The 24,734-nt window shown below is 38.0% G+C and overlaps 1 protein-coding gene and 1 long non-coding RNA gene across 2 annotated transcripts; both read left to right on the top strand.

Moving 5' to 3' along the window:
* The first annotated feature begins 92 nt into the window (after window positions 1–92).
* On the top strand, window positions 93–14,343 carry CPSF2 (cleavage and polyadenylation specific factor 2). The gene is made up of 15 exons (XM_062637956.1): window positions 93–178; window positions 742–928; window positions 2,376–2,535; window positions 2,614–2,719; window positions 4,195–4,324; window positions 4,666–4,781; window positions 5,366–5,553; window positions 5,964–6,254; window positions 7,982–8,082; window positions 8,410–8,610; window positions 9,259–9,411; window positions 9,977–10,202; window positions 11,047–11,346; window positions 12,308–12,442; window positions 12,540–14,343. Exons 2-15 carry the CDS (start codon window positions 780–782, stop codon window positions 12,630–12,632), a joined length of 2,349 nt encoding a protein of 782 aa, XP_062493940.1. The 5' UTR covers window positions 93–178; window positions 742–779; the 3' UTR covers window positions 12,633–14,343.
* Window positions 14,344–20,262: 5,919 nt separating this feature from the next.
* LOC134173608 (uncharacterized) lies at window positions 20,263–24,288 on the top strand. Its single transcript, XR_009968315.1, has 2 exons — window positions 20,263–23,678; window positions 24,257–24,288. It is a non-coding gene; the product is annotated as an uncharacterized LOC134173608 (long non-coding RNA).
* The last annotated feature ends 446 nt before the right edge of the window (window positions 24,289–24,734 follow it).

Here is a 24,734-nt window from a genome sequence, read left to right as displayed (position 1 = left end):
TCCACCTTTCCTCCTTCTTCACGCCTTCCGCAAGGTGGCGGAGGCTGTTGCGCGGGGCGGAAGCGGCGGCTGGGTGCGCCGGTGGGCCTGAGGGAGGCCCCGGGGCGGGTGGCGGTGGCCGGAGTGGCTGCTCGGCGGGCAGCGCTGCGGGCCACACTGCAGCCGGGCCCGGGGCTCGGTAAGGAGGACTCTGCTTCCCCGCTGCGGGGAGCCGGTCTCTGCCCGGGGCTGAGGCGTGAAGCGCTCGGCTTTGTCCTCGCCGAGCTCACCCTTGTCCTTTTTCTCTTCTTCCGGGGAGTGGAGTGGGCGCAGGGCTTGCTTCTTTAATGTTGGGCCCGGCCGGCGAGGCTCACTTCGTCAGGGTTAGGCCTCTGTCTCGGCGGCGGGACGCTGGAGCCGCCGTGTGGAGCCCCGGCACGCCCCATGCTGGATTCCAGTTCGGGCTCACACCCCCTGCGGCAGTCGCTGGGCTTGAGGGGACACAGCCTTGGATGCGCCGTGTCCGGCCCTCGGCGGGGAGGTGCTGCTGCTAACTGCGCTGTTCCGAGTGATTCTTTTTATTACAATAGTAAAAATATCCTCTTTGCAATAGCCAAACACCTACAAGGATCAAGTTAATATCTGAGGCTTAATTAATGTCCAGTAGGTGTTACCCTAAGTGTTCGCAGAAATGAATGAAGTTAGGTATAAATAGACCTTTGCTTTGGCTTAGGCAATGTAACATTTTCTTCCTCCATTCAGATTAGTTCTGTTGGCGATTAAGTACTTGGGAGAGGAAAATGACATCGATTATCAAGTTGACTACGCTTTCAGGGGTGCAAGAGGAATCTGCCCTTTGCTATCTGTTGCAAGTAGATGAATTTCGTTTTCTTTTGGACTGTGGCTGGGATGAAAACTTTTCTATGGATATTATTGATTCTCTGAAAAAGTAAGTAGTTCAGTTAATGCACTCTTTTTGGTAGGTCTCTGAAATACCACGCAATGGTATGTGTGTGATGATGTAAAATCCAAAGTTGTTTTGGATTTGTTCTTTGTTAGAGTTATGGTTTATATGAAGGGAATTATGCTGCTGGAATATTTGCAGTAGAAACATACTTGTTTTTATTTTTTTTCTTAGAGTCTTAACAAGTTACATCTATTAACTGTAATTCTCAGACTGGTCTGTGTTTGGCTTGTATGTTTGTGGGGTTTTGAGGTGTTTTTTTTTCCCTAAACATGGCACAGAACAGAGTTTATGGGGTACTGACCTTGGCTCTAAACTAATTTAGAATGGTTCACTAAGTTTTAAATGAAAGACTCCTTAAAATACATAGGCTCAATACAAAGTGGTTCAACTCTTTGTTTCAAAGAAGTTGAATAAACTGTCAGTCAGTAAAACAGCTTCTATAAATTATCCCAGCCTTGCAAAGAAATATACCTGTCTAGGCTTTAATACTGAACTGTCTACAGGTTTACAGCAAGGAGCTTTAATGCAAGCATTGATTACATGAACCATGGCAATTCCTGAAAGAAACTAAGCTTAGTCATGTATTTTCTAGCATTAACACACTGTAGTCTTTGAAGTCTTACCAAGAATTATTGCGTCCTTAGGATAATTTGTACATTTTTTCGAGTCTTATCTGTGAACAATTAGATAAAATCCCTTTTTTAGTAAAAGCCATGGAGAAGAATGTGTGTGCCCCAGTTACAATGTGAAGGAACAAAAAGCTTTCAGCCATACTTGTATTTTCACTTGTTGCATGTGTTTTGTGCCTTTAAGTTTTTCAATTATGCTAGGTAGTAAACTTCTAGTCTGATTTTTATTTTGTGCCACACTTTTCAAGGAAAAAATATTTTTAAATGAATACTCCCCCAAAAATTCATGTGTCCTTTTTCCTAAATTATGTTTTTGACTTCTGTGTTTTTAAAGACATATGTTTTGATTTTATCCTTATCCATGTAAGTATTGTTGTGTCTTTGGTCCTGTGGGTTTTTCTCATCAGAAGAAAAGTTGTAGTCTGTTTTGGGTTTTAAGTGTATAAACAATTTGTAGCATGTCTGCACTGGTAATATTTTTGACCCCTCAGTTAATGCACTTTCTGATTTCCAAGCATATATTAAGGTCTTTCTAATCAAGAATTTTATGTGAAATGTATGTCTTCCAGACCTTGAAATCATGTTTTCAGTATTCACTTGCAGTTCTAGTACTTGAACATTTGGAAAGATCTGTAACTTTTAAATGATGATTTTAAAAACTTCATTCTGAACTTGGAAGGATTTAAGTTTTTTTTGTTTGGCCTTCAGGATGTGTATGTATTCTCAAAATAGCCATAGTAGGGAGTATATAACACCATACAGAACTCTTTTCACCAACTTCTGTTGTCCTCTTTTTGTAGACATGTACACCAAGTTGATGCTGTTCTTCTTTCTCATCCTGACCCTCTACACCTTGGTGCGCTTCCATATGCAGTTGGAAAAATGGGGTTGAATTGTGCCATTTATGCAACTATTCCTGTATATAAAATGGGACAGATGTTCATGTATGATCTCTACCAGGTATGTTTAAGTTACTACTTTTGTACACATCTGTATGGTAGAGTGCTCAGGTTCCTGAATTTTCCTTATTTGTTTTAGTCCCGCCATAATACTGAAGATTTCACACTCTTTACATTGGATGATGTAGATGCAGCCTTTGATAAGATACAACAGCTGAAGTTTTCTCAGATTGTCAACTTGAAAGGTAAAGATGTCACCCAAGTTTCACTAAATGACTTTTAATGACTGTTGTCTTTCACTAAGAGTTAAAGTATGTATGTGTATATATATACACATATATATACACATTTAATTTAAAAAGGGAGCAAGCTTTGACATGTAATGGATTTTGCAGGACTGATACCAGTAGCCCTGTATCAGTCTATATCAGCTGAACATTTGCCTCAGTAATTGTATGTGAAAATGGGTAGAATTTCCACTTAATGAGGAGAAGGTCATGCCAAAGCATATTTAGACACGTTTTTGTTTGTATGTTTTTGTAACTTTTCCTGCTATTGTCTCTCAAAAGCATATACTCATGCCTAGTGGTAGATAACTCGGAACTCTTCAATAACTAGAAACGCATAGGAAGGCTTCCTAGAGAATTAATAGTTTGCAGATGTTAAGTTACACCATGTGGATGGCTTAGGAGGTCTTCACTGGCTCTTTATGGTATTCAGTCTAGCTTATTGCTGGGAACTGTGGCATCCAGAGGATCAGCAGCTTCTCACTCACTTTTTAAGCCAAAGATCAGAATGAATCGGAAACCCTGTTCTTGAACAGACACCTACAAGCTAACCACCAGCAGCTAGTCTCAGGTGCAATATCTCCTAGTTCCTGAATGCTGCTTGCCAAAATACTTGCCCTGTAATTTGGAAAACAGAAATGGGATGTCATCCTTGAAAGGCTGCTGATGCTTTTTCAAGGTATGTGTAGCAAGGCTATGTTTATGCTGCCAACTTTTACATCTTAAAAGTAATTTTAGTGAACAACTTTTTCTAGGGTGTTTCTTAAAAACTCTTTCATATTTAACGTAAGTGATTTGAAAGATTTGGTGGATGCATATAAGAAGATGATGTATGTTTTAATTATTAAAGCTGTGCATTTCTGTTCAAGTTGGTGGCATGCAGTGAAGTCAGTGAGTAATGGTCACAAGTAGTCTCATTTTATTCTAGCAACAGTGCAGGTTAGCGGCCACATCAAGGAGTAGCAATGCATTAAGAAAAGCATCAGGTACTGAAAAGATAGATTATGCCTGACTGAAGCACTTGAATGCTTTTCCCCGTTTGTTTGATTTGCGTAGTTGTCATTCTGAAAAACTGCCCAGTTTGTGTAATATGTATGTGGATTTGTAAGTACTCAGGCAGCCAGTGATGCAGTAAGCATCTTGTGTTGCCCTAGAGACGGGTCTGTTTTGCACCAGAGTGCCTCTCAGTATCAGTGCAGGAAAGAAGTGATCTTCACTTTAGTTTCTTTTTCTGGAGGCTGAATAGAAGTATACTGCAAAAAATTTTGAGGTTACTGGCTAGATGGGAAGGACAGATGTTAGTGTTTTTTTTCATACTTCGTTTGACTTTCTTCTGCCAGTAATAATTTTGGCCTGCCGTTGTTCAGAGTTACTCATTTATTCAGAGTAATGGATGTTAATACATGTATCTAAGATATTGAAAACTCCTGTAGGCAAAGGACATGGTTTGTCAATCACGCCGCTGCCAGCTGGACACATGATAGGAGGCACAATCTGGAAGATTGTCAAGGATGGAGAGGAAGAAATTGTTTATGCAGTTGATTTCAACCACAAGAGGGAGATGTAAGTATAACATAGCAATATGTATTAAAAGTTGTGTTAGGTATACAACATTTGGTGTGTAATAAGCAGGTATGGAAGTAGCAGTGCCTTTCCAGCTGCAATGAGAGCACTAATTTCACTTCTTTTCAGATTAATCAGTTTGAGATAAGCATTAACTCTGTGTTTCTGTATTCCACTGAATATTATTTATTTGTAAGATTGTAGCAGGAAACATTCAGCTCCTGAGGGGTTTGTTTTCTGTACATGCAGGTATCTGGAAGCTAGCTGCCTCTTTTTTTTTTTTTTCCTTATAAAATAGAAATGCAATAAAGTGAGATTTTGCTTTTTTTTTTTTTCCACAGTCATCTGAATGGATGTTCCTTGGAAATGCTGAGCAGGCCTTCATTGCTTATTACAGATTCATTTAATGCTACTTATGTACAACCCAGGAGGAAGCAAAGGGATGAACAGCTACTGAGTATGTATTCTGTTTGGGTTTGAAAAAAGCAGTAATGTGATTTGTTAGCTAGTGTCAGTTGTTTTTATATGAGAAATTCCTCAGCATCCAACTAATAACCTTTATTAAAATGTGAAAAATTCTGAATTGCTCTTTTCTGATTGTACTGATCCTTTGGGTTAAATATTTTTCTGAAAACAACAAAGCATGGTTGAAAACAGTATATTTCACCCAGTATCTCCTTTGTCAGCACATTCTTATTTTAAACATTGTTTTACTCTTGGTTTTGTTTGTTTGGGTTTTTTTTGGTTTGGTTTTGGGGGGTGGTATTATTTTTGCTATTTCTGCTTGCCTTTTTTTTTTTTTTTATTTTTAGTGAAAAATAAAGCATCAAGACAATGAGATCTTTAGAGCTACCAAGAAAACTCCAGTTCCCTTTAATCTTGGTAGAAATGTGGCTTTGGATCTCTTTTGAATATTAATTTAAATGTATTCTTTATGCTTTGATTATGATTGCTGATGGATATAACAAAAACAAGCTACAAACATTCTAATTTTGGTTTAAAGTGTAAGTAGGCTTTTGTTTTGTTTTTAATTCAACTTAGCTAATGTTTTGGAGACATTGCGAGGTGATGGAAATGTGTTAATAGCGGTGGATACAGCAGGCAGAGTTCTGGAGCTTGCTCAGCTCCTTGATCAGATCTGGAGAACGAAGGATGCAGGATTAGGAGTCTACTCCCTAGCACTTCTGAATAACGTCAGCTACAATGTAGTGGAATTTTCTAAATCACAGGTTTGTTCTGTTTTTAAAATGCATTTATGATGAGGGTAATGGAACATGTATGCAAAAACATTTTATTTTTTTAACAGTAAAGAATGAATAAACACTGGATGTTGTCCTGTTTTTATAGTGCATGTTTGTGTCTCAGATCTTTCAATCAAGTAACAGAGTACAGTCATGGCTATGAGCATGTTTCTTGATACTCATTTTTGGTTTTATCACAATACTAATTAGCACAGTTTATAACTTTAAGAAGAGGACTTAAATTACTTGCTTCTGTGTTGTTTATGCTCAGCGTTATTTCTACACTTTACTGAGAGGCATATTCAAGTGCATATTGCATCCTGCACTTCTTATCAGGTTTGTATCTTATTGTAGGACTTGTATTCTTATAAATAACTTTCTCTTAATACCTATTTTAGGTTGAATGGATGAGTGACAAGTTGATGAGGTGCTTTGAAGACAAGAGAAACAATCCTTTTCAGTTCCGCCATCTCTCCTTATGTCATAGTCTGTCTGATCTGGCTCGAGTGCCGAGTCCAAAAGTTGTTCTTGCCAGTCAGCCTGACTTAGAGTGTGGGTTTTCTAGAGATCTTTTCATTCAGTGGTGCCAGGACTCAAAAAACTCTATAATTTTAACTTACCGGACTACACCTGGAACATTAGCACGATTCCTGATTGATAATCCTTCTGAGAAAGTTATTGATATTGAGGTAAGTGGCGTCTGTATATCCCAGTGATTTTTACTGTGGGCCATCTGAAGGAATTTGGGTAAAGCTGAACTTAGTTTCCTTTTTGACCTACTGAAAACAATTCTAGTGGCAGAGGGAAATCTGAAATCAGTATGTTGTATGCTTAACTGATTGTGCATAGACTTGGATAAAAATAGGTCTTATACGAAAAACAGCAAAATGCTTTTTGGTGTGTGGCAAAACTGATACTTCATAGAGATGAGTATGAAATTGCTTTTAAATATTTATCTTTAGAAAACACTCTGGTTTTGTTATAATAGATGAAATTCTGCTTGCAATTGACATACAGATCACAATATACGATGGGTTATTCTTGGCAGAAAATCGTAGATCACTTAGGTTGGAAAAGACCTCCAAGACTGAGTCCAGCCGTAAACCCACACTGGCTTGTGCACCCCATGTAGCCACCAGCCTGCAGCTCCCTGGCTGCCCTCTCCAGAATAAGATTCAGTTTTATAGTCAGATTTGCAACCTGTAGCCCTTCTATGGTTGTTGGTGTACCATGAAGTTGCACATATACCAGCTCCCCTACCCTGGTAGGATCTGGCCACTTGTTTAAAATAGAGGTCAGATCCTCAACTGGCTTTAGATCATGCTAGCAGCATTGACTTTAATGGGGGATGTCTTAGTCCAGCAGAATTTTTGGCTTATTACTTCTCCAGGGGGAAAGAAAAAATATTATAATGGGGGTGAAAAATGTGTCTGACCATTTTTATATTCCAGCTCCTACTCTGGTTTTGGATGAGGGAAGAATCAAGTCCAATTATAATATATCCCCCCTGAACTGGAAAGATAAGTCAGGACTTAGGGTACACTTAATTGTTATTCTTGCTTTAAAATTATTATTTTCAGTAATTTTATACCTATGTCTACTTCTGTCAGTGTAAACACTTAATGTGAGTCTCTTGTGATCACCATGATAATTTCAGTCCTCATGATGCAACTTGGTTTAGCTTTAGATTGAATTGGAAGCATTGAATTACAGTATTAGACTATTACTAGAATTCAGCATTATTCAAAGTGGCCTGTATTTGAATTTTATTTTCAGAAAGCAAGAAATAAAATTTACTATTATTTTGCCTGCTAGTATGACTTCGCCAGGTTCTTCTGGTTTGATGAGGGTAGATTTAGATTAGATATTAGGAACAGGTTCTTTACTGTGAAGCCCTGGCACAGGTTGCCCAGAGAAGTTGTGGCTGCCCCATCCCTGGAAGTGTTCAAGGCCAGGTTGGATGGGTCTTTGAGCAACCAGGTCTAGTGGAAGGTATCCCTGCCCATGGCAGGGGTTTGGAACTAGGTGATATTTGAGGTCCTTTCCAACCTATGATTCTATGTTGTTAGTGACACAAAAAGTAAACACTGCTCATCTGGGAGTATTTGCATTCCCTTGTTGAAGAGAGATTTCCTAAAGATGTTTTAAAATATATTGTAAATTTTAAAAAAGTTTGTATTTATTTTAATACTCTTTGAAATGCTTTTCTGTTAAAGTAGAATCTACTAATAGGTAACATTGTCATGATTTTGCCATGCCAAGGTGTCACACATTTGCATAATCTTGTGTTGTATGTAACATACAAGTTATACTTGCCCTTGGTACTTAAATATGAATGTTCTTGTCAGCAGTGTGTAGGAAGAGTATTAAAGTAATGTCAGCTGCTCACAATAATATTAATTTTAATCCTATTCAGTTGAGGAAACGTGTCAAGTTGGAAGGAAAAGAACTTGAAGAATACCTAGAAAAGGAGAAACTAAAGAAAGAAGCAGCTAAGAAGTTAGAACAGTCTAAAGAGTAAGTATACTGGCTGTTCTTGTACTTGCTGTTAGGGTCAGAGCTGAGATTTCTGTGTGAACATTCCGCTGATCACAGGGATAAATGAAAAACATAGTTTTGATAGCCTTGTCTAAAGGCACAGAGGAATTGGAAGTAGTTATCTTTAATCTGGTGTTATGATAGACCTGTTTCATTTGCCCTTTGACTGTGAGCTCTTTCTCAGATACAGAAACTGCTCTTGTCCTTGGTTAGTGTTTATGTTAACTGTTATTTTCCAGTTAAGAGTGTTTATGTAACATTAAACCTGAATGAAAAAAATGCCAGCTTTTTGGAATGTCATTTCAGGGCAGATATCGATTCCAGCGATGAGAGTGATGCTGAAGAGGATATTGATCAGCCAACTGTACATAAGACCAAACATGATTTGATGATGAAAGGTGAAGGTAGCCGGAAAGGAAGCTTCTTCAAGCAGGCAAAGAAGTCTTATCCAATGTTTCCAGCCCCTGAAGAAAGAATTAAATGGGATGAATACGGCGAGATTATCAAGTATGTGGTGGGAATGCATACTGTGACATGTAGCAGCTTCGTAATACTTCAGAAATAAAAGTAATAAAAATGACAGTTTTGTCTCTTTAGCACCACTCTTGCATGCTCTTTCAACCACAATTAGAACCATTTGCACTAAGTCCCACAGGAAGCTCATGATCAGTTTGAAGCTGCAGAGTTCTGATCCTTGGCCTGTATTCATACCTCTTTGGAAGTGTTTCCACTCCAGTTTTTGGTTTGTTTTTTTTTTTTTAATCTTGAGATAGAAAATTTCGGTTTGTTTTTTTTTTTTAACTTGACTATTTTTCTGCTTTACACATAATTTTGATAAATTTGTAATGATGGGAAAGAATATTGTTAATTCTAGAAAAATCTAGTGATTTTTGTTCTTTCTGTGTAAGGAATACTTGCTAGAAAATCTCATCTCAGTTTTGCAGGATTTCCCAAGATGTCAAGGTTGTTTAAGATAGGAAAATGGTATTTTCCAAATGACCTCTGCTCAAATATGGAAATACTGAAGGCAGTTGTTTGCTATAAAAATTATAGAACATCTCAGTAGTAACAGTCAGCATTATTTGGTTTTTATATCATGCAGTGCTTTGGTTTCACTGTGAGACTGTTAAAAGCAAAATGACTTTCTTTCTTTAGACCTGAGGATTTTCTAGTTCCAGAACTTCAAGCAACAGAAGAAGAAAAAAGCAAATTAGAATCTGGTTTGACAAATGGAGAAGAGCCTATGGACCAGGATTTATCAGATGTTCCTACCAAATGTATTTCTGCAACAGAATCAATGGAAATTAAGTGAGTGGCTTTGTTCTTGTCAGTTCTGCTGCAATGGTGGTATGGGTACAGTGCAAATTGGGTGAAAGGCTAGTTTGGAATTAACAAAGTGGGAAAGGGCTTGGTCTTTGGTTTGTTTTGTTGTTTCGGTTTTGGTGTGCTTCCACCTCTTGTCCCCCAGGCTAAGTTAGTTTTTTGGTAGTCTTTCCTGGGGTGTGGTACAGGGTTTTATGGTTCCCCACTCTTAAGAAATTCTGTTTGTTCCCTGTCTGATGGAGACAAGTGAAAGAGGAAAAATAGTATGCTAATATAGATACTCAAATGTTCATATATCTATTTTTAGATAAGAACTTACTCAAATAAGCTTATCTCATGTTTTGGATAACTGTGTGAATGAATTTTGAGAATTTATAGTGTTAAATGCACATACATACTGATTGATAAGATATCTTGTGCTGGCAGCTTTTGCTGATGTAGAATAATTTCAATATATCTTCCTATTTTTAAATGAAGTATTTTGGAGCACTTGAAGGTTAAATCTTTTAAACTAAAAAATGTTGTTCTTGGGCTTTTTAATTCAAATTAGAGCCAGAGTTACATATATTGACTATGAAGGACGCTCAGATGGTGACTCAATTAAAAAAATTATTAACCAAATGAAACCAAGACAGCTGATCATTGTCCATGGACCACCTGAGGCCAGTCAGGACCTTGCAGAATGCTGCAGAGCTTTTGGTGGAAAAGATATTAAAGTTTATATGCCAAAACTACATGAAACTGTAGATGCAACCAGCGAAACTCACATTTACCAGGTAAGGTAGTGGAATTTGTTAGTTTTGTAACTACCAGCATTAGTTTGTTTTTCTGTTGGAAGCTTTCTAACCAAATGAAGTGCACTTGAGACACTGAATTAGAAAATAATAGATAGAAGTGGGGCATCAGAATCCTGTCTTTTTATTGGGGTGTGCTGTAAATGGGTAGTTGTAGTATCCTGGATACAGCTTCATTCTGCTATGGGGATCATGCACAATCTCATGTGGATAACAGTCTTTCAGAGTAGGGCTTTGATGGATTAAAGTCCTGGAATGCGCCAGAGTACTCAGGGTAAGGTAGTGTTTTGGTCACTTTAAAATCTGATGCTTACAACATCCCTTACTATAAAATATTAGTTGCTTTTTTGGAGGGTTGAAATTTGAAACTGCTGTTCAGTAACCTAAATGTATCTATGGAAACTTTCCTTGAATTTACTACAGCCAACTGAGGAACTTCTTGGCTACAAAAAGAGTTTCTGATGTTTTAAAAGGAATTGATTGCTCTTGCTTTACTTTTAACTCAAGTTTGCAGTTGCATAGGTTCTTTAAAGATACTGATCTTCACTGCTTTTGAGTAACAACATGAGGGTTATATAAATTATTTTCTGCAAGTATAGAACATCTTGCCTTGCTGATACCAGTTCCTTCCTTCCTTTCCTGCCCCAAAAGAGTATGAATCAAACCTATGTGGAGAGACAGTAAAAGGAAGACTGCCATTTTTGTGTGGGGTTTTTGTTTTGTTTGTCTTTGTTTGTTTTTTTTTTGTTTGTTTGTTTTAAAACTTGAAATAAGAATTCTGTGTTTTCCATGAAACTAATGGCACTTCTAATTTTGTGCAAACCAGGTCAGGTTAAAAGATTCTCTTGTCAGCTCCCTTCAGTTCTGTAAAGCCAAGGATGCTGAGTTGGCTTGGATAGATGGTGTTCTGGACATGCGGGTTTCAAAAGTGGATACTGGAGTTATTTTGGAAGAGGGGGAGCTGAGGGAAGATGAAGAGTTAGAGATGCAAGTGGATGTGCCTTCTTCAGACTCTAGTGTCATTGCACAACAGAAGGCCATGAAAAGCCTCTTTGGCGATGATGACAAGGAGATGTGTGAGGAGAGCGAGATCATTCCTACTTTGGAACCTCTGCCACCCCATGAGGTACAGAAATTATGCTGGTTTGAGCCTCTTTTTTCAAGAGCTTTGTATTCATTTGGCTTTTTCTAGTGCTTACAGGTTGATGCTGTGATCTTATTCAAATGAAAGCCTAACAAAAACTGAATTTTCATGTTTGGTTTTCTCTTTAAACCTGGTACTGTTCTTTGTTCGTATTTTATGCTTGTAGGTGAGGATGATCTCTTGCATCCAGTAACACTGCCCAGTATCCAGTACCATTTATTTATGAAGATAAAGATTTTTAATTAACATGTTTTATATTTGTAGTTAGTACTTGCAGATTTGGAAACAGTTGATGTTTAGTCACTCCTGGATTTCATTATGTTATATATTTTGACGCTGTGGAAAATACTTCATGTACTTGAGATACAGATCTTCTGAAATTCATGTCTCCTTTAGTAGTGATTTGAGACTTCTCTAAATTTCTTTGCTCTACTTTGCGTGTGAGTAGATATGATTTTTATCTTTCCATTTAATGATTACAATGCCTTCTAATCCTAGAATTGCTTATTAAATTACTCTTGCACAGTCTGAAGTATAGTCTGTTCTAGGAGCTAGATAAATGAGGAGACAACTCTTAAAGTCTGTTCAGATTCATGGCAACTATCATAGAAGTATGTACTGATAAACAGTACAGCTTACTGCAGCTCTGTCCCTGGCATAACATGGCTTTGGAGAGGGATCTTCAGTGACAGCTTTCCGTTTGTCTTCAATATGTGAACAGAGAAATGAACATTTTCAGGTTTTTTTTTTCGCTTTTACTTGACTTCTGAATTTTTCCTGTCCTGGAAATGTCTTGTTGCAGGTGAACAGAAATGAAACCTATCTTCTCATTTATTGTCCCGTAGTTGGCCACGCTGCTGCCAACACAATGATGAGGAGATCTTGGGGAAAAATGGGAGTTATTTGGTAGCAGAAGCATTAATTGTGTATGTGTTGTTTAAAGGTTCTTGGACATCAGTCTGTGTTTATGAATGAGCCAAGGCTGTCTGACTTCAAGCAAGTTCTCTTGCGAGAAGGTATTCAAGCTGAATTTGTAGGAGGAGTGCTTGTGTGCAACAACTTGGTGGCTGTTCGCAGGGTAGGTGTTCTGTGTATTAAACTCTTTAGTGTAATTTAGAATATTATTTACCAATGAGAGACTTAAAAGTAATAAATTGAAACATCTTTTGTTTCAGACTGAAACGGGGCGCATTGGATTGGAAGGCTGTCTCTGTCAGGACTTCTATAGGATAAGAGACCTTTTATACGAGCAATATGCTATTGTCTAAGGAAAGTGCTGCAAAGATGGTTTTATTTGAACTTTTAAAGACAGTGGGGACTTCTCTCAATTTTGACTTTTTGTAGCTTTCTAATTTATACAGGTGAAACCTAATTCCTAAAGAACAATTAACTACCCTGAACATGTAAATAATTGCTACTTGTCTTCATAAATCTGTTGGTACATTCCATGTTGTCGACTTTCAAACTGTTGCTGTCTCCCACATAACACATTGTAAATGAGTTTATGATTATTCTTCTTAGGAAGGGTTCAGATTGTCAGAACGTGTCTTGGTTTCATAGATTCCCTGCCAAAGAATACAAAATAGAACAAAGTTATTCTTCTATTTTAAAATAACATTAGATGGGAAACTGTAAGTTGCTTTGCTTTTGTTCTTTTTGTTTCTTGTGTAGTTGGGGTTTTTGGTTTGGTTTTCTTTTGTTTGGTTGGGTTTTATAAATAACTCTGATTTAGCAGGACAGTCAAGTGTGATTTGTTTTGCTTGGTTTTTCTTCGTTTAAATGAAGGTTAAAGTACATTTTGTAATAGCCATTTAAAGCTAGACTTGTCTGACTTTCCCCCAGTGTTAATGCGACTGCATCTTGGTCTTGCATCTGCTATTACTGATTTGTTCCAGAACAGCAGTTCGTATTCTATATCAAAAAATTTACTTTGGAAAGGTACTCCAAGATGACTGGATAATACTGTCGCGCAGTTTAGAATCCAGTGATTGTGTGCTTCAGTGTAACTTCTGTGCCAGTGTACAGAATTTGCAACGTCAAGCTTTTGCAAAATTATGCCAACTGGAAAATCTTTTTGAGTTCTGACTTTAATCCTTCCAAAACCTAAAGCCTTTATCCATCCAATGTGGTGTTTGTTCACAGTGCCGTGAGCCAAGTTCAGGAAGATCCTTTATCTTGGAATCTGACTCATGTGATGTGTTAATGGTTTTGTGCCATGTTTCATTCTACTTGCATGTGTTGTGCCATTTTTCATTCTAGTTGACAGTGGGACTTACTGTAGCTGCTGATGCTGGGAATTGACCTTTTTAGGTGAAAATGAACACAATTTTGGGCACCTTAATTTCTCAGAAATTAACTTACTCAAACAAATGGCCGCTTGAGAGTTTATTTAATACTTCTTTTCCCTGTCCACATGTGAACCACCGGCTTTGGCAGCGGAGAGTTGCTTGCTTGTTTTTACCTACAGCAGCAATGTAATACTTACTTTCTGTGTGTATGTTTAAATAAAACACTTTTTAAAAAGTGGCAAAAATAGCCCTGTGGGCTTTCAGTGAAAAGATAACTTACTTTGCAATTTATTGCTGAGAAATAGTTTTCTCTCTGATCTACAGACTATTCTGTTTAAAATAGTAACTTAAAACTGAAGACCATGTTAAAACAAAAACGAAACAAGCACTTGCTAGAACTATATGCTAAAAATTTAGAAACCTTGAAAAGTGAATACTCAGTGACAACGTATTTTGTTACACAAAGCAAACCTTGGCTAGGAATGATTGAATGGCTTCAATGTGCTGCTTTGCTTTTTTTATTGTTGTTATTTTTATTTATTTTCTCTTTTATTGACAGCCACAACTTCATACAAATGCTCTGGGTTTGTAGCTGGTTTGTAGCAATGCTATCTAAATCTATATGGTACCGGGTGCTTGTTGGTTAATACTGTTGTATTGTTGCTGATGCTAATGAACTTTCATAAAGTGAGTTTCTTTGTACATGATGATTTTGGCCTTAGGACTTGAGGGCTTAGTATGGGCAGAGATCACACATGCCTGCATGCAATATGCTAATAAAGAAAAAATCCCTTAGGAAATCAAACTAAAAATAGTGCTGTTCTTAAAGGATAAAGACAGGACAGTCTGATCATAAATCTGTCAGTTTTGGTTTTTTAACCTATTGATTCAAATTCTGCACAGTTAAACAAAAGTTTAGGTTACTGTTCACTAAATTCCTGTGTTCTGTTAGAGGAGAGCCCCAAATTAGTGCCGTCACTATGGAAGAGGTTCAAGCCTTGGTATGAGCAAAACCAGCTAACTGTTCTTTTTTCAGTCTATTCCATGTAAGTGTGGCTTGAAATCAGACCTAGAAAGCTGATACTCAAGGCTTTTTAGTCATCTGAGGACTGGGACTAGGGAAAGCTGAGGTTTTTTTGTGAACAATGCTGGTGGTGAGAGGGGTGAAGGGGAATACAGGATGTCTGCAGTCAACACATGACCTGCTGCATCTGCACTGTGGGGCAGGTGTGCTCCTTGGCTGTGTATTCATTACTTGTGGAACTGAAGGACTTTCTCATAAATAAAATTCTATTTTTTTCCTTAACTGTGATTAACTTTAAACAATAATTGAACTTCTCTGTAATTTTCAGAGTTTCTAATCTGATTCTTGTTTGTATCTGAAAGATTCTTTTCCCATTACCTCCACAAAATGTCAGTGCTGCCATGGACTGTAAGCTGTATTTTCTGACTTCTCCCATTTCTTTGCTAGCACTAAAAATTTGATACAGTGTGTCACTTTTTACTTTTTGCTGTGTTGCTTTTGAGGTCAAGAATATTAACATGAAGTTTAAAAAAAACGAACCCTAGTTTTGGTACTTACTTTGACCGTTCAAAAGTATTTCAGTCCAAGGGCCTCGGATAATGTGGATTCCACAACTAAGAAGAGCCAGAGGGCATGTAAAGAGACTGGAAAGGCAGAAACTTGGCTTCTTCAAGTAGTTGTGGGTAAATCCCAGCTATCTGTATTTTCTTCTTCCTGTGCCTATATAGTAGAACATGAAGATGTATTCCAAAAGATTAAGGGAATGTAGAGGCAGAACTCTTTAATAATAAAAGAAAAAATTCTAGGATTGTTAAGCTGTTCCCGTTGTCTAAACATAGCTTTAACTGAAGCTAAATGGCTTTGTGGGCGACAGTCTCATTTTTAATCATTTTACTTTGACAGTATGTACTGGAGCTGAAAATCTGTCGTCTTCTCCTTCCCTGAGCAGTGTTTAGACTTAACCAGATCCACTTTTCAAAAGAATGGAAAGGTGGTATGCCCTGCATTCAGTCAGAGACTGAAGCAGTTTCATAAAAGCATTTGAGATACATTTGGTAGAATTTCCTTGGAAATGTAGGAGTTCTCCTGTGTGTGTACTGGCTTTTAACTGCAGTAAACCACTATTAATCTGGAATAAACAAGCAAAAAGATACCCTACCAACACAAACACTCACACCCCCCACCCCCCAAGTAATTGTTATAGATGCTTGTACCCTAAAACACTTAAATAGTACATATTTCATTGATAAGGCATATGACATGTATTAATGTTTTGGTTAGGAGAAGGCAGTGTGTTACCTGGGGAAAACACTTAAACCACTAAAATTTTTGAGACTTTAGCAAAAGAAATCTTACTGTCAGGATCTGAACATGGTACAATATTCTGTTTGATAGCTTTTATAGATATTTTCATAGTTTTAAAAAGGGTGCTGGGGAAGATACTTCATCAGATTTGAATGCAGTATCTAGTAAACAATTTTAGGCCTTGATCTGAAAACTATGTAAGGAACTGATGGTAGTTCAAAATGGGTTAATGTTAATGAGTCTAGATCTAGTAGTCTTTAAAACTGCCTGGTGAAATTTATTTTTAAAAATGCTTTAAATAGTCTTAAGTCTTCTGTGATACCCTGATATGGGTATGACACAAAGATCACAATTTACATCACTAGGATTTATTTTGTAAATGAGAGTCCATAGCATGGCTTGTTTCCTGCAAGTACAGAATAGAGCAGATAGCCAAAGTTTATGTGAGCAGTAGCCATCATAAAAAAAAAAAAGTACTTTTTTTTTCTTCCCATGGAGTTGAAAGCTTCCATTACAATAACACAATCTTTTACAGAAAATCATCTTCCAGGAAGTTTGCCAGCAAGGCAAATATTTCACTGAATATTTTAAATGGTCTGAAACTGTATCCTCACTGCATGATAAGCAGTGTATATTATGAACTATTAGTGAACTATTAACTGCTTGACCAGTATTAATCAGGGATGAAAGAGCACATTGTTTTAGGATTTCTAAATTATTTACACTAGTAAAATTCTTAATTTCTTGTCCTAAAAGGTATCTTACTGTTTCTGACAGAGAAATTCTAAGGAGTGGTTGCAGTTCACTGGTAAGTGAATTGATCACTCCTTTCAGCTCCCTAATGCTTGCTCACCATGGTAGAAGAGGAACACAGAAGTAGTAATTAAAAATCTATTAGCTGGCAAGTATGTTTTCTTATGTGTAGTGGGAGTGTGGAGGTTGAATAAATATGGGAGATAATTAAAATATGGGAGAACTAAATTGTTCCATGCAGTGCACCTTACGTTTTACTCTTCTTGATATATATTACCACTGTGATAGGAAGTAAATAAAAAACTTTTTTTTTTTTTTAGTAGAAATTCAGTAACCCATGGGGCAGTTTTTCAGGTAACGAAGTATCCATAGAAACTCAAAACGGCATGAAGAAGCAAGTTTGGTATACTGAGTTTTAAGCGGTAATAACCTGCCTGTTGTTGTGTAAGCCTCTTAGTTGGTGCAAGCTGGATCTGTGGTTCAACAGCTGAATGATAATGAGTTAAGCATCTGCCAAAAAGTATAGTTTCTAATCTGGTAATCTCAAATTTTGATAATGAGGAAGTACACAGTTTCAGTTGTGTAAATATTTTTTTATTTTCAGTGTAGTTTTTCTGAAGTGCTAAAAACTTCTTTAGAAAGTATTTTTGATGAATGGTTCTAAAGAAATTCACAATGATGGTGATTTTGGTTAAAAAGAAAAAAATGCAAACCACAAACCTTCTGTACATCTCAGCCCAAGGTTGATACCAGTTTTTGCAAAATTGACTTTGGAAAAGTTTGGAAATCCCATGGAAAGACTTCGTCATGTGGTAGTAACTGTGGTGCCCTTGCTAGTATTTAAGGTGTAGAAAATAAAGTACAATTAATAACAAGTAACAATGTCAGAAATTCTGCAGCTAAGTAACTGTTCTATCTCCAGTGTGTTACAGGATTTTCTTAGATAAAACCAGATTGTTTTACTTCGTTTATGCCTAATCAGTTTATAGGAATATTTAGGTGTCAATTATGAAGAACAAACTCTTAGCAACAGAACTCTTAAGCAGCAGTACTTGGGAGTGATCAGTTTCTCAAGATGGTGGCTTCATCAGTGCCTTCTTAGAGTTGTCGTTTAACTCTGTTGCCTTGTCTGCAAGGAGCCTGGTTTAGTTGTCTCGCCAGTTGTAAACCATAATGTTGTGACACAAAGCACAGTCATTTTCTAGACTGCTTTACAGCTATGGAAATTGGAACAAGAACTCTAATCTAGAGTGAGCCAGCTTAGATCACTGAGAATTAGTTCCTGCAAAGAAAAAAAGATTAATAGCTTAGAAGTTGAAAGCTAACATTGTACTGGGGTTTGTTTAAGGTTGCAGTTTTATGTAAAACCATTGCAGTTATTCTAATCTGGAGAAACTACTGCTTTCTCCCCCGATTTTTATATTTTTGTAGAAAAAGAACAACTGGCTTCATCAGCGATTAGCCAGGTATCAGTGGTAATACTTGCCTGAGCTTATATTTTACAGTAATTGCTGCAAAGTTAACTGGGTTTTTTGGTTTGGTTTGGTTTGGTTGGTGTTTTTTTCCATCTTTTAGATCTATCTGGGTAAGTTTTATGGTACCCGCAGTTTAGCTGTTACTACTAGCATTTCTTAGAAATAGTTCTGAAGTGGATAGGTAATAGGTCTTTATCAGTAGCAACACTTAAATTGCATAGAATTGTATGGGGTTTTGAGGATTTTGAAAGATCTTTGACAATAAAAAAATAGAACTTGGTCATCACTAAAATTCAGTAGGACTGTCAGCTGTTTCATTTCTGTGTTAGCTAGTGCATGGTGACAGAAACTTGCTTTTGAGGGGTACTTTGTGATGCCATTGTGCAGTGAAGTTCAAGTTAGCTAAACGTAACTTCCCCCCCGCCAACTGGCCTGTTGCTTATGCTTCAAAATGTGAACCTAAGCATGTTTTCATGGTGTAAACAGCAAAGAGTGATAGGTGTATGATAATATTGCCACCTAGTGTGCAATTTTACCACATGCCTGGGGCAACAGTTGTAGCTTATCCAAGTAATTACATATATTAGGACAATATTGTTGTGTCTTCTGTTGTTTTCTGGGAACTTGTTTAGCCACTATGGATAAAACCCCCTGAGCACGGTGTGATCAATACTTCATAAATTAGTGACAGGTGCTCTGCAGGCCATAATGATGAACTATCCTTGAAAATCATCAGGGAATTATTTTTTGCCATTTTGCAGTTCCTGAAGGAGTTGCACAGCTGGCAGAGCATATTGCCCATCACCATGCCGGACTTGGCATTTGAAAGCCTGCCAGATTGCACTGTTGCGCTAGCCATGGGTCAGTGATTTGCAAGAGTATGAAGATAGTAAGTGTTTTAGTTTTTTTCCCTTTGTAGGATCAGATGAGTTAACACTGCATTTATGGAGAGTCCAGTCTGTTTTCTGAATCTACCAGGTATTTGTGCTGCGTTTCCTGGGTAGGTTAGCCCCCATGCAGCAGGAGTCTATAGAGGAACTACCTTCTGGATGTATTCTGCCAAAATTTCTATTAGTATCCAAGTTTGAAGTCACTCTGCTTTTCATGTTTTATGTAATTTTATTATGCTTCAGCATTTCTTTCATAATCTCCCTGATTTTACTAATGCACAATACTGCAAAAGCAGTATAAAACTAGTCGACAGACTAAATCATTTGTGCATCTTTAAACCTCTTATACTGATTAAAAGTGTTAAGGCTATTAGTATTTTTTTTTTTATATAACTGGGTCTAAATTTAGTTTCTGTTGCAGTCAAAAACCACACTGGTATTGCAAGCTGTGATCCTAATCTGCTTTCTTGTGGAGTCGATGGCAGCAGTTCTTCAGCCCAGCTTTTGTGTTTCTGTGCACTGACTTGAATAGTTAACATTGTGTTTACCATAGACATTCAGTAGTGACTTTTCATAGTTCTGATTTTGCTTCCAGAGGTGTCCACACCTTCTAAACTGAACAGCTCTAAGATACCTGCATGATGGCCTCATCCTGCAATCATCATTCTGTGTAGACTGTTCTGACTATGTTAACGTAATTATTATGAAAAAAGCCATAAAGCCGTGCCATCATATATTAATGACTTCGTTTCTTGCAATATTGTGCATTGCCTTTGGTCAGTCAAGATGCATGGTCTTAATTTCGCATGCTCACAAGTTCTGTGTTATAGCAGACAGCTTGCTGTAAAATAATCTGCTTTGAATGAAAATAAAGACTGCACTGGTAATTGAGGTATTAAAATACGTAGTGAAAGAAGTCATTGGCTTTGTGTTCAAGGAACGTGGGAAAGATTGAATATTTGACTGCTAGTCTTGCTGCTATTTATATGTACAAATGAGTGCCTTTAAGCTGATGTACAGAAATGTGTAATTTACACTTTTTTAATATGACATTGAAGCTTATTTTTTCTAATGCATGTGTTGAAGATCTCAAAACCAGCTACTAGAGGCTGCATTGCATGAGCTTATTTGAGATATTTGAGCTTATCTACCTAAGAGAGTTTGAGTGCTTCACAGTTCTGGTAATTTTACTCATACATTTGAAGGACTATTGAGCTAATTGTTTTGTAAGAAAGAAATAGCTTCCAAATTATGGAGTTATTTTTTTCATCTGTGAGTGGAATTTTCTTTTGCTTGTCTGAACATGTGCTCTAACAGTTCAGAAATTGTTCTAATGGAACCCTCTAACGGGGGGGGGGGGGGGATATGTCGTCTTTAAAGTTGAGCTGCCTAAAGAAACTAATCATCCCCTTGAGACTGGGAAAGGATATCTGCCATGGTATTCTTGGTTTGGAAATAAAGTATGGGTGAAGAAAGAGCTTTAGACATGTTCTGCTTTGCTCAAGAGTCTCGTCAACTGCTCCCTGTAGAATTAGGCATATAGTTTAAGATTTGGGAGAGTTTTACTTGCAGATCTTTTGGTGTCTGTAAGCCTGTCATGCGAGAAGAACAGTATGTTTTTCTACAGGATAAAATTAGGTGAGAATTCTGAATAGCATCAGAGAGTTACACTTACTCATTGATTACACAGCAATGTGTGTAGATTTACAAGTGGTTTATGAAATATTTTCTGATGGGTGGTTTGAATGACTTGATCTATAGTTTAGATAATGGCTTAAGAACAGGATTAGGGGCACTAGAGTTACAAATCTAAATTTGTTTTGAGTCTCATAGTGAGAGAAGCTAGAATGAGTTTTTTTTTAATTGTATTGATAATATTCTGATGCTTAATAATTCATAAGATGGTTCAGTCATATGCAATGTAATTCTATGAAATCCAGAATTAAAGGGATTTTTGTAGTTGGGCTTCTAAATGTTGCAAGGTCTTCCTAGTATTCAGTGGGTTTTCATTATGATATTGACCTTTTTACTCCTTGAGCTTTCTAAAATCATGTTTGAAACAATACTAATTTCTTAAAGATGTACTTCTGCAAGCCTTGATTTCTTATTGCAGATGCTCTGCCACACTTATATGGATTATGGGTATGAAAGGGCAGATGCGTGGAAGTTTTTGAACAGTATTGCACTTTGAAAGTCTGTAAGTACAAGTATAAAATCTCTCTTCTTTCAGCAAGGCAGAACACTGCTTTATTCACAGGGCTTTGACTTCCTTCATGTGACTGATGAGAGCTGCTGAAGTACAGCATTATTTTGAAAACTCAAGTCCACTGCTTGGCTTTGATTCCAAGGTCTCCTTTTCATTGTCTAGCAGATTTGTAGCCCTGGAGTTGGCAACTAGCTAATGGCTCTATGCAAGCAGCTGAGATTCAGCTAGCAAGGCACTTCAAATGTCTAGTCTCATTGGATGTCTGTCTATGCTGATAAAATTACATGTTTCTGGGAAGACAAGGGAGAAAAGATAGAAGTGGTGAAGACAGCAGATTCCTACTTGGTTGTCCAATTATACTTCTGTAGAATATGCCCAAGAATTACTTTCTGTATCCTCAACTTCACCTTATTTTGTGGTTTATGTTTGTACTTAACACTAAAGCGGAATATTATCTCCTTAAGGACAGGGAATTTTTTTCCAAACTGAATCTGTGGAAATACTCCACTATTTGATCTGCTAAAGCATGTTGGCAGAAAAGCAGTTAATCTGCTAACACCAGGTATGTCATTTAGGTGAGTAGGAGCCTGGAGTTCCCATCCTGCGTATGGAAACTGGAGGATGTGACTCAGAACATGAGAACCTGAGATCTTCGGTTGGTATTGGCTGGGCTTCCGCACCAGTTCTCCCGAGTTTTGTGCATTTCTTCCATTTAGAACTCTCTGTTCATTTGTGGATACAGTGGGTGTAAATGTTTTGGGTTTAGGTTCTTTGTTAGGTTATTTTTTTTTTTAGAAGAGGAAGTATGTTAAAGCAGCATACTTGAATTTCTGCAGAGATTAAAAGTACATTCTCTTGCTACAGTCAAATGAAAGTAACTGAAGAATTTGAGTGCAAACACCTCCTCTGTGCTATTCCTGTGCTTGAAAGAAATCCCACTGTAAATGACTGCAAGTGCAAGTCATCTTGATCTGAAAAAAGCAACCCAAAGGACGGGGTGGGCATGGGCAGGTGTGATACCAACTCTGTAGTTGGCCAGAAGTAAACTCATGTGGCCAGTGTTAGTGAAGACCAATCCTTTGTCATACAAACCCAATATATGCCATGTCTGGGTGTTATGTCTTTGCCTGCCCTGTTCATCTCCCAGTTTTGGGTACATGGAGCATCCTAGTGCAAAGCCTGTCCTTGCATCCTTGGGGCATGTGTTGTATCACAGCAGTGGCCTGAGTCTTCAGCTTTGAGGGCCAAAGCAGGGCTTTGGTGCAGCTCAGTGTGTTCATAAAGGAGCTTCTTTGGAAAAGCAGGATGTATGTGTCTCTGTGCCAAAAGTAAGGTCTCTTTTGGGGAAAGTATATAATTGGAACCAATGATACTTTTGTGTTTGAAATAGCACTCTGTGTCTGAATGAACTCCTCCATTCAAATCTTCAAGTAACTTAAAAAGCCTCACTTCTGATACCCCACTTAAAAGGGTGGGTTTTTTTTCCTTTTTTTAACTTTCCTTTGTACAGATACTTGAAACCTCCTGCAGAAAATGCCAATTTATTTTCAGTATGTATATTTTTGAAGCATGAGTTCCTTAGTGAGTTCTGCAGGTCTTTGAAACAAAAGCAGCTATAAAGACATCTGAATAAAACAATTTGCATAGCAATAGCAGCCCAGTTTTGATGTATGTGCTAAAACAAATGGAAACCCTCAGCCATTAGTGGCTGATTAGCAATGCTACATCCCATCCCATCAAACATCCCATTTGCTATGGACACTTTTAAAAGTCTTATGTAGTCTATGTTTTTCCACAAGATAAGTAAATCACATGGACTACGGAATCTTCTGGAACCATACTGCTTTTGGGTTAGTCATGTTGCTTGCAGTATGGTTAGGCAGGCATGAGCCAGCTAGCATTAAAGCAGCAGATAAACCTGTCATTTAAGAACAGACACACACAAAGTGTGAGCTGCAGCCATATGTGAAACAAACGTATTTACAGTATCAGTCGTGACTCTCTCTTTGCTCTTGTCAAGCTGAGTACTGTGGTGCATCGCGTGCTCTGGAGGATGCAAATGGAGAGGTCCTAGCTGGGGTAAGCGGTTAGAACAAGGCACTGAAAGTTGACAGTGCTGGAATTTGGGGAGATACAGGATTTCTGATAGAGTTACAAGTAAAAGACCTTTTTGTTTCAGCTGGTACTTAGCGTCAGGCATAAGGGGTCCACTTGCATCTCTGTGTGCCTAAATTTGTATTATAATATGTCTTACGAATTTTTAGAATGGCATTGCCTAACGCACTGCTAAACATTTGAATACGTTTAGCTAAACATCTTTTGTATCTTTTGTGATACTGACGCACCTCTTTGGTATTATTGTACCTGTCCTGGGTTCAGCAGTAGCAGTCATTTTTTCTCCTTCTTGGTAGCTGGTGCAGTGCTGTGGTTTTGACTTTTGGCCCGGGAAAGGTGCTGATAGCACCGATGCTTTTAGTTACTGCTCAAATGTTTGGTCTGGCCAAGGACTTTGTGAGCCTCATGCTCTGCCAGGGAGGAGGGGAAGCCAGGAGAAAATAAGAGACAGGACACCTGACCCAAACTGACCAAAGAGGTATTCCATACCACAGTATGTCATGCCCAGGATGTAACTGGGAGTTAGCCAGAAGGGCTGGGAGACTGCGGGGTTGGATGAGGTATCAGAGGTATCGGTTGGTGCTCGGTTGGGTGGGGTGGGGTGAGTTATTGGTAGGCTGGTGCTGAGGTGTTGTATTCTCTTCCCTTGTTATTTCCCTTATCATTATTGGTGGTAGCAGTAGTGATTTGTGTTATACCTTAGTTACTAAATGGTTCTTATCTCAACCCGTGGGATTTGCATTCTTTTCGGTTCTCCTCTCAGTCCCTCCGGGAGTAGGGGGAGGGAAAGAAGGGGGGCAGTGAGTGAACGAGTTACTTGACTGGTTTTAAACCAGTTGCGCTACTATTAAACCTGTTGGGCAAAGGCCTAATGGTTTCCTGGGTTGGTAAATAGGGAGAAGAGTATGTCAGCATGGGATGGGAAATGTTAATCTGGCTGCTGGAAAGCTAAAGCCTGTCTCGGAGAGACTGCTGCTGCCGCCTGTGACAGAATCCCTCCTTCTACCCCATCTCTGGTCTGAACAAAACTCCTCCTTTACATTTTCTCAGAGCAGTCACATCCATTTTAGCATTTTGCTGAAGAAAGGGAAGAATCCCATCTAATTAGGGAGAGAAAAGAGGGATAAGGCTCACTGTCAGGCTACTAATTTCTGCCTACGCTGGCATCCTAGCTAGGGGAAGGGTGTCAGACTTCTTGGGCAAGGTAACACAAATTTAGATACTGTGGTATCATCACAAGCTCATCATTTTGGTACTGTGTATGCTTAGGCTTGAGCTATTGTAAGTCTAATAGAGTACTGCCTGTTGGTTGTG

The sequence above is a fragment of the Pezoporus occidentalis genome, unplaced genomic scaffold, assembly GCF_034315485.1.
Source record: "Pezoporus occidentalis ecotype Australia unplaced genomic scaffold, CSIRO_AGI_Poc_V1 ctg115, whole genome shotgun sequence".
NCBI classification, from domain to species: Eukaryota; Metazoa; Chordata; class Aves; order Psittaciformes; family Psittacidae; genus Pezoporus; species Pezoporus occidentalis.
This window is presented reverse-complemented; position numbering and strand designations above follow the sequence as displayed.